Source organism: Sinocyclocheilus grahami, unplaced genomic scaffold, assembly GCF_001515645.1.
Source record: "Sinocyclocheilus grahami isolate Dianchi unplaced genomic scaffold, SAMN03320097.WGS_v1.1 scaffold109.1, whole genome shotgun sequence".
Taxonomy (NCBI): domain Eukaryota; kingdom Metazoa; phylum Chordata; class Actinopteri; order Cypriniformes; family Cyprinidae; genus Sinocyclocheilus; species Sinocyclocheilus grahami.
This window is the reverse complement of record NW_015505288.1, coordinates 787,919-798,738: the sequence shown is the minus strand read 5'-3', so window position 1 is coordinate 798,738 and position 10,820 is coordinate 787,919. Positions and strand designations below refer to the sequence as shown.

Sequence of the window (10,820 nt, the reverse complement as noted above, 5' to 3'; positions counted from 1 at the left end):
ATTTATTTATTTTGTTTTATGAATCAATATTTTTTCTTACATTTATTAACAAGAATTTTGTATTGTTTTGGCTACGTGTGTACATCAAAGTATGTGTACCTTTATAGGTTTGTTTTTGGCTCTGAAATTCTGTCCTCTATCTCATAGATGACGCGTGTCTCCTTTAATAAAGCATTGATTATGGGGAAGGTGACATGAGAATTAGGATGCAGAGGAGGTATCAAGTGGCCTATATGCTTCCTTAATTGCATAGTGGCACAAAAGAATCCCCTGTTGCCCCTCCATCCATATCTCCAATCAAACTTGGCTTGTTTTGGACCTTTGGTTTAATCTTGAGGGGCTTTAGAAGCTGTCCACAAAAAGCTATTGTATCTTACTTAATTATAACCTCAGAAATGATCTGACCTGTCCGGTGCCAGGTGCAGTGAAGTGTGCAAAAGCATGCATGCCATGAGGTCCCACTGGATAAGGAAAAGAAACACTAGATGCCCATCGTGAACGGATAAGTGGAAAATAACCTAACAAAAAAAAAAAGGCAGAGAAACTCCGGTAAAGACCTAATGGAAAGTTTTTCCCTCCCCTCTTGGTTTCTGAGACTTCTGGGTACCCTAAAAAGGTAGCAATATGAGCCCCAAGCCTTTTCCTCAGTTTTTTTAACCTTTTTTTTTATTTTTTACTTTACTTCCCATACCACCTCTGTGAGTCTGAGCCCATTTGGAAGGTTACTGTTTAAAGTCAGCATGGATCATCCAGGAGGACACCTTGCTGTGGTTCTGTTCCTACTTGTTCTGGTTTCTTTGTCCACCGAAAACAACATTAGTAAGTATACTGATATGTTCTCAGCTTTTTGATCTTATTATGACATTGGCTGATTATAAAACGAAATGTTCTTGTTTGGATTGGCTTTCTGCACTTGATTAATTTGATATCAGAATTAACTTGGGGAACTTTATATAGCAATACGTTTATGAAAAAGATTGGACAAACTTATTTGAATTTATGTTTCTCATCTTTTAATCTAAACGTTTATGCTTAAATGCTTGACAGTATTTTTATAGGTAAATATAAATTGTGCTTACCTATGGATTTTCATTCAGTATTATTTTATTCTATTATTTTAATTCATTTATTATTTTAACTGTTAATTAAATTAAATTAAATTAAATTAAATTTTAGGTTAGCTAAAGTAGGTTAACTTTACTATTATTCTAAAATGAAAACAATCAGGTGAGGGCAAGCTTTTTGACTGCCATTCTAGTGCAGTTAAAAAAATACTTATCCTGAAATATATTTGATGTTTGTCAAATGAAAGTTTATTTGCTTTGCAGTCAGGTGGTGCACAGTGTCTGATGCTGAAGAGCAAAAGTGTTTGGATCTAGCTGGGAACGCCACAGCCAGGAACATCCGCGGACAACTCCTTTGTGTGAGGGGCCAAAGCCCCAGTGACTGCATGAAGCAAATTAAGGTTGTAGGAAATTGCTTCCCAAGAAGCAAATCAAATTAGATATGGTGCTTGAAAATTACTGCAATATTACAAGTCTCATATATTTCAGATTGAACCTTAAAATTGTGCAAATGTTTGCTCCTCCTTTTTGCTTTTCTTGCACTCCTTCAACTTCTCAACTGATTATTCAGTCTTACAAAATGTTTGACGTTTTGCTTTTCCATTATATCAAAAATTATGGAAATTTCTCAGTATATGGTTTAGTATAATTTGTCTGTGATGTAAACAGAATGGCACTGCAGATGCCTCTACTATGTATGCTGATGAGATCTACACAGCTGGGTTTTGCTATGGCTTAGATGTGGCTGTGGGAGAGTCTTATAATGGTGTGGGTGAGTATGTTTAAACTATTAAAAGCATTACAGCACCAATCAGAGATCTGATAAAATATTTTAGTCATAGAGCTTGACGTCAATGCATGTTCACGTGACTTTACCGATGTTTTGTGTCTGACACAGATGGCATTAATTATTACGTGGTTGCACTGGCACGGACATCATCCAGTGATCTATCACTACTGGAGATGCACGAACGCAGCTCCTGTCACCCAGGGATGCGGACTACAGTGGGCTGGACCGTCCCCATCGGCTTCCTGGTCAACACATCACAGATCAGTGTGGATGAGCAGTGCAACTTTCCCCATGGTGAGATGTTACCATGCTGTATTTCACCGCATGTATAATAGTTACTGATATTATTTGATAGATTACAAAGCTCTTAAAAGCTCTTTTTTATATAAGCGGTTAAAAATGGTTCAGATGCAAATTGAGTATGTAATGGCACCCATTGGCAGCAATTTAAAAAGCTATATCCGTCTCCCTATGGTTTCCAGCGGTAGGAGATTTCTTTGGGTACAGCTGTGTCCCAGGAGTGAAGGACCCAGAACATGATCCCAAAGGAAATAACCCAAGGAACCTGTGTGAGGCCTGCATTGGGGATGAGAATTCTGTATCATGTTTCACTGGCTGACAGACACAGGGGGGCAGTATTTCACAACAATGCATCTCTTTGTGTGCCTAATGGGATCTGTGAAAGCCTTATTTAGTGTCAGTAAACCCTGATAGCCAAGTTCATGGATTATGGATGCTAGTTTAATATGTATGTGTATATATTAATAATTTTTTTATATTAATTATATATATATATATATTTAATTATTTTTTTTATGAAAGCCTGCATGACTTGCAAGCTTTCTTAATTTTATATTTAAAAGTTTCATCCAGACAAATGTTTCATCATGCCTTCTGTTTTAGAAGTTCTCGCTGCCTGTAAGAAATCATTGTCTGGCTTATTATTCATGTAAGGTAAGAACCAGGAGTCCTGGGCGTTGGACCTGGAGCTGGAAGACTTGAAGCTCTTGTGTCCTGACGGGAGAGAAGCTAACCTGTTCCAACATGAGAGCTGCCACCTGGCTGTGGTGCCAACCAATGCTGTGGTAGTGCGTTTGGAGGACAAATGCCGTGTTTACAAGTTCTTGGAACGTGTACAGGTCAGGAGAGACGGCCACACAGTCACACATTGGAGTCCAAAAGTCTGAGAACAGTCAGAAAATCAAGGATTTTTTTTGTGCTTAAATCTAAAAAAAATGAAAAGGTATAATGTGAAATAGGGGTATGACAATACATTGTGTCACAATATATCACAATACAAAAATGTAATATGTACAGTATCGTGGATAGCGACAATACGTATCATGTATAGTTCTAATTTAGAATTATAAGATTTAATATTATATAATTAAAAAAAAACATACAAAGAGCACATCAAATATGGTAAATCAGAAAGTTTGCAAATTTGAGCTACCTTGTTTATTCATTATTATTAATTAATTAAAATACATTATTTAATAATGTATTGCAAGCATAAGTTTCTAATGTAGAATAATGCATAGTTCCATTCTGGTTAATGAACAGTTATTTTTGCTAACTGTTCATCATATGCCTTAGAAGTATTAGAATTTAATAATAAAAAAACTCATTTTGGCTTTGTTTAAAGTATTGTGAGAGTATCGTATGGAGAGATCAGTATTGAGTATCATGAGTGAATTGTTACTCCCCTAATGTGAAATGAAGAAGTATTTAATATTCTGCACTATTTTTAGACACTATTTCTAGTTCTTGGCAATTAAATGTTTTTAATTCAAAATTTCATTTAAACTGAAATGTTTTTCATTTTCAACTAAGAAAAAATTTATTAAATCAGAAACATGTAGGGATGCAACAATTCACTCAACTCACGATGCAATATGATTCACAGTACAATTTTCTCATGATTTTTTTTTAAACAAAGACAAAGATTTTGAGATTTAAGACAAATTATAAATTAAAAGGTGTCCTTTTATTATTGCTTGGACAAAATGCTGCACATTTCTTTGTGAATTTGAAATATGTCAATTAACAAAGCTAAATTTAAAATTCAAAACCCCAAAATCAAACCCCAAATCAAATAAATAAATATTACAAATAAAAGAAATATCTTCATATAAACAAACTAAGAATTTGTCTGTGCTCTTTCCATTTAAAAGTAGAGGCAACCACTGCATTTTAATCACAATCCTAACAAAGATGCTGCATACATGCAGCATGAGCAGTTTTTGATCTAAATTACATTGTATCATTTAGAAATTTGAAGCAAAAACAGAATGGTCCGACTTTTGCTTTGTGAAACTATACTACATAAAACATCTGCACGAAACAAAAACAGTAGACACGCTGAATAAGAGCACAAATTTACTCTGACAGCAGGTGGCGCTTATGCAACAGCAGCGATACAGTGCCACTTTAAAAGAAAATACTTTTAGTCTATCTAAACTTTTCTAAAACAGTCAGTTCCCTCAGAGATACATTCATATAAACCCCCAATTGTATCACGATTCGTTTAACATCTGAACCGATTTGAATTGTCACATACAGTATATATATCGATTTTCATCTGGCTTGGGGTGCATCATTACATCCCTAGAAACATGTAAAAAAACTAGTGGTTTCAGACTTTTGGACCCCATTGTGCTGCACACACACATACAATTGCCACAGATTATATAATGACATTTATACTCCTAGAGAGTTACACTGTGTGTGGATATCAGGTTTGATTCACATTTTTAGTACATTATCCGTGAAATAATATAAAAACTCTAAAAAGAAAAAATCTGAAATCCCTTTTGTTCAATACAGAGCATGAAATTCTCATTGGAAGTGATGTTCCTGCACATTAGCGGTCAATGGTATGATTAAACGAGCCCTGCCAAAACCTATATTATCAGTGATATCTCTGAATGTCTCGAGTATTACACGGATTACATCAGGCTGACTTATGTGTTCAATACATCTAGCCGGAGCCCTGTGGTGATCATTGATTTTCACAAGACACCGTCTCACATTACAGTGTGTCATTAGGGGAGGATGTCACTACAGTGAGCTCTGTTATGAAAGCAGGACTAGCACACACACATACTGAGCAAAGCACAGTGCAAAATATGAGCAAAAAATGTCGAAAAGATTCAATATTTGCAAAAGAAACAAATATACATATTTCAAACTAACACCCACGCTCAGCCCTTTTCTCTTTTATTTGCTTCTCTGTGAGTATTCCCGAAATTCTGCTTGATTGCATTTTCTCTTTTTCTTATTTTGTTTTACCCGTTTCTGTCTTCTAGAATGCATTTGCTAATGCCACTGAAGGATTCTCTCTGTTCAGCTCGGTGAATTATGGGCAACCTGATGTGCTGTTCAGCGATTCCACCACAAAGCTGCTGCGTGTTATGGGGACCTACACTTCCTGGTTGGGGCCCAGTTACACCACCATACTGAAGGCTTTTGAGTGTGAAGGTACAGTGGAGCAGAGCTGTTATGCAGTTATTGTATTATGCAAACGTCAATATTGTAAATGTTTCTATAGGGGATTATATTGTTCATATCAGAACTTTTATAATTACATTTTTACGTTAACGGTCTGCTTATAACAATGTAGTGAATGTGCATCAAAAAACAGTCATTATTTAAATGACTATTAAGGGCACAGTACCAAATAATGAACAATAACCATTTTACTTTGTTACTGTACCTTTAAGACTAACAAAAATATCTTCCAAAGGTTTAAATGGTCTTTTTCAGACTGAGGTTTTGAGTTCTGAAAGCATATTTACAAGGCATGTAATGCACCGGTGCATCATGCTTGTTTTTCTTTTGGATGGATGCATGAAAATTAATAACTAAAACTTTAAATTATTCCCCCTGTTTTAAATTATTTTCTTTATTGTAAACAATATACAAGGAGAAACATTACAGATACAGAAACACTACCATTCATATTTATTTATTTTTGAAAGAAATTATTACTTTTATATAGCAAGGATGCATCAAAGGGGTCATACGATGCGATTAAAATTTTTACTTTCTCTTTGGAGTGTTACAAGCGCTTGGTGCATAAAGAAGATCTGTAAAGTTGCAAAGACTAAGGTCTCAAATCCAAAGAGATATTCTTTATAAAAGTTAAGAGTCAACCACGCCTACCTAAAACGGCTCGTTCTAACACGCCCCCACATGTCTACGTCACTATGTGGGAAGATTTGCATAACGCCGCCCAAATGTTCACGCAAAGAAAGAATGCGTAACTTTTATTCTCACTGTAGTATTGTTGTTGCCGCTGCTGCCATGTCGTGAAGGCGCTGTGTTTCGTTGTGAAAGCGAAACTACTTTGTTTGGCCTTCCAAAAGAGGACGATATCGCTTCGTCATGCCTAGAGCTGATCCGTGCTGGTCGCTGAGGAAATACATCAAATTCGCGCTGTGGATCGCCGGATCGGCTTTCACCGTGGATGAAGCGGAGTCCAGCCCGGGGTCGTTACATGTGGTTGCCAGAAGCCCGCCGGCCGCTCCTTCGTCGAATCCGCTGGCCGCGCCGTTCTCAAGCCCGCCGGCCGTTCCTCACTCAAGCCCGCTGTGTGTGACGCTGTGTTTCGTTGTGAAAGCGAAACTACTTTTTTTTGGCCTTCCAAAAGAGGACACAACTAGAAATCAGTGCTTAAGTTGTATTTACAACACTGTTCCAGAACAGTACAACCCAAATATTCAGGTGTGTGCAGCGCATTTTGCGGAGGATGAGGACTGTTTCCTATGAGAGTAGCCTACAATGCCGGTGTCTGTTTCTATAAAGTGGGACAGTTCCAACTTTGCAAGGACAGTCTTGCGCTTCTGACTCACAGCCTGTAAGTAAGTTTTTTATATTTAAAGAATTTTCCACTGATGATTCAAACGCGAGTTTTGAGCAGTATAGAGTAGCACTTGTTGTTTGTCGTTTCTCCAGACATGGTTTTATGATTACGCGGCGCGATACGCAACGCAACGCAACGCATAAAAAGACAGTATAAGTCATTATAATCAGTAATTATGTCCCCACTGGATGCAACAAATGCATCGTTTGTAATGGGTTTTATTGTGTTTGTCTTGTCGTGCCGGGACACAGGGCATCACAGTATGGTATGGGGTGTAACATTTCCGTCACACGCTTGAGGTATTCAGCCAATCACAATGCACTGGATAGCTGGCCTTTTCAGAATGACAAGCTTTGTAAAAATCGACGCATTTCAGAAAGGCGGGGCATAGAGGAGCAACAATAATGTACATTATGTGGAAAATAATGTGTTTTATGAACCTTAAACCGCACAAACACATTGCATTACACCAAATACACAACATAATGTTCTTTTTAGCAATGTCATATGACCCCTTTAAATTGATTGAAAGTAACAGTAAAAACTTTTACAATGATTTCTAAGGATCATCTGACATTGAAAACTTGAGACTTGAAATGAGTCTGAAAAATCTGCTTTGCCATCACAGGAATAAATGACATTTTAAAGTATATTAAAAAGGAAAACAGTTACTTTAAATTGTAATAATATTTCACAATATTACTGTTTTTACTGTATTTTTATCAAATAAATGTTGATGAGAATAAGAGACTTCTTTTGAAAAAATCTAACTGACCCCAAACTTTTGAACAGTTGTGTGTCATGTGCTGTGCAGTTCTTCAAAATGGTCAACAATGACACTGTTCCTTCACATAGTGTTTGCATATTACATTCATTTATTTTTATTTCAATGTTTTTTTCATAATGGGATTGAAGTTGTCCATATAGCAGATGATGTGTAAAGATCCCCTGGATTGCATGAATGAATTAACTCCTGTCCTCTCTCTCTCACTACAGGTTTGTGTTAATCTGATGAGGAAAAAGGAAACTATAGATCTCCCCTCCATCCTTCTCACACTAACTCTAAAGCACTCTGTGTTAAGTGTTACTCTCGTATATGGGCTGAAAGCCAACTCTCGCCTGTACTTTGTAGTACTGCTATTACTGTTCTGTTCTCACAGTGTTTATATGGCTTCATATATCACATTTACTTGATATTACACCTCTTTGGGTCTTTGCCACTAAAGCTAGGTTCCTGCCATGTGAAAAATACAAAAAATAAACACTAAAACGTCTAAACTTCTATGCAGAAAAGCACTGCAGGGGAACACACCACAAACCATGAAGGGATTCTGCCTTGACCGTTGTTAGTACATCCAAATAAATTCATTACAAACCAACAACCAACAACACATTCTGCCTTCAGAGCCAAAGCATACTTTACGCAAGTACATGAACACAAATGGTTTTAGTTAAATAACTTTAAATAAAATTGCGCTGTGCGCTGTAGCAATAATTTGTGTCTTCTTCAGCAAGTTTCTCTCTCATCTGTTTTAATGTCACAGACATATGAAGTTAACTATTGTCCCTTTGGATGCTGAGAATTGTTATAGCCACAATGCAATTACACACGTTCAGTACATACACTGCAAAAAATAAATTTCGTAGTATTTTTGTCCTTTTTCCATAACAAAAAACAAAAAAACAAAAACAGAAAAATCAAAAAATTCCCAAGTCAAGATACATTTACTTGAGAAGGAAAATGACTTGAGATATTAACTCTATTAGATATTAACCCCCCCCCCCCTTTTTGGTTGTTACACAAAAGGTGCTGCAAAGGTGCTGTTTCTTGACCCTTCAGGATAACAAATTACCAACTTGAACTTCAGTGTAAATAGTCATGTCACTCTTAGATTTATAGAACCTTCTCTTATTAATAAAAATCTATGTTGACAAACATTTGCAATCCTCATTTTTGTATTTTAGCCAACATCAACTCTATGACTCAAATGAACTTATCCAATAGGCTACATAAAAGCTGATGTGTATACACTAGTGTGTGACTGCTAATGTATTATTAATGACAATAGTGTCTCGTAAGAATTCATAATGAGCTGTCTATGACATTGCTAATGAACATTAGTAACTGAGATTGCAGGTTAATTGAGGATTTTGTGCCAATGTCCTTGAAAATGTTTGTCAGAATTTTGTACGCTCACATATCTAATTATTGTCTATCTCTGTGTTTTCAGTGAATGTCTCATAATTTATTTATCTTGAATACAAGTTTAATTATCTTGGCTCTCTCAGGCTCTGCGGCAGTACATTCTGCTGCTTAAGGAGCCTCTGATTAGGCCATTAGTACATCAGTAAAAATGTCCAGGTGGACATTTTCAATTTGCCACACTGTGTGTCAAACAAAGAAAAACATTAGCCGACCAGTGAAACTGTGGAGACAGGAAAAGTATTTTTATGTTTCAAGAAGAAAGTTTTAATGGTACCAGATGGTCCTACAGCTCACACTTTGAGTGTGTCTGTTTATGAACTCAGGCTTCATTAATCTGAGATGTAGATGACACTCACCAGCAGTAGTGCAAGATGAGGCAGTCATCACCACTGCTGTGACTGCAGCGTATGTCATTAACACAGACACAAGTTAATGAAGTCTGAAGCCTTTTAATCCATTTGAATGCAGCTTTCTGCAAGTATACACCCCCTATAAATCATTACAGACATTTAATACTTGTGTCAAAACTTGAATTGCTTATTGTCAGTGACTCAGTGAAGCCTTAAGGGGCATTTAGATGGACAATGATTCGGTTGCAATTGTGAAGAGTTTTGTTTTCGAAGAAAGTTGCTGTTTTTTTTTTTAAGATGTAGATTTTGCATTTATGCATTTAGTAGATACTTTTATCCAAAGCAACTTACAATAGAAGAGCGTAAGCAATTCACCACAGAATACCACATTTATTAGAAAACAAGCTAGGACAGAGGAGAAATGCAAAGGAGTATTTTTTATTTTTTTGGCAAGTGCATTGGTTTAGGGGTGTGGAGTGGTTCTGACAGAAAAGTTGTCTTCATCTGCTTTTTGTGATGGTTTCAGCAGTTCAGGTGGAGGTTGGTAGCTCATTCCACCAAAGAGGAACAGAGAAGGTAAAGGTTTTGGAAAGCGACAACAAGGGTCATCTTGTTTAGTGACCATAGCTGGTGGGAGGGAGCATGCTTGAAATGTCTACAGCGAACAGCTGGTATTTTTAATCGATTTAATTGCTGTCAGTGTGAACAGAGCTTAAACTGCCAGAGCAAAGGTATAACTATGATGATTAAATGGATTATATAAATTCATATGCATATATAACAGGATTTTTCTTGCTCTTTTAAAATATAAGAATACTTTAGTGGTTTATATTAATAGAAAGTGCATCGTATTGACGTCAGAACTATCAGAGCATATGACCATCCACATTTGAATATCAAGATTTTCATGAACTTGGCAGAGGCTTTGTTACTCATTTTACATGCAAAAGGTTAGGAGGTCATTTACAAGTAGGGATTAGAATACATCTTTGTTAATAATTTTGTTCTTCTCTATTACATAAACACAATATACATCCAGACTTCGGTGATTCTCTTAATAGTAATCTGCTCAGGTGAAGGATTAAGATGTGGGCAGCTTCACTCATTCCTTCAGGATAATCTTTCCCTGCATGGGCAAGGCAGGATCTCAGGTACACCTCACATTTCTGCTCCTCACAATCCCTTTGATCACGTTTCATAGGCTTATCCCTATAAGCCTATGTGGTGTGGGCACTCCTGGGAGAGAGGGGGTCTTACGGGGTCAAATGGACACAATCTGGATACAGAGAGTGGTTGTGATCAGTCAGGCACGGACACACTCAATGGCAGCGTTCACTCTCACACTCAAACTGAGAGGCCATGGGCCAGAACTAAAATAGCTAAACCTCTAGAGACCTATAACAGAAGACTTTCACTGTTTGATTCATTTCTTTTGTCAAATGTTCCTACACTGCAAAACAGAAAGATGAACATGTCCCAAGAGCTCGGAAGCATTTGAGTCTTTAAGTGACACATACTCATATGCAGTTCTGAGAAGAATTATTAT

General features: G+C 36.7%; 1 protein-coding gene across 1 annotated transcript; it reads left to right on the top strand.

The window, feature by feature from the left end:
* Positions 1-699: 699 nt before the first annotated feature.
* Positions 700-8,119, top strand: LOC107588899 (otolith matrix protein 1-like). The gene is made up of 8 exons (XM_016277153.1): positions 700-819; positions 1,329-1,465; positions 1,734-1,836; positions 1,963-2,148; positions 2,337-2,452; positions 2,814-2,993; positions 5,163-5,334; positions 7,715-8,119. The coding sequence occupies exons 1-8, from the start codon at positions 741-743 to the stop codon at positions 7,723-7,725; spliced, it is 984 nt and encodes a 327-aa protein (XP_016132639.1). The 5' UTR covers positions 700-740; the 3' UTR covers positions 7,726-8,119.
* The last annotated feature ends 2,701 nt before the right edge of the window (positions 8,120-10,820 follow it).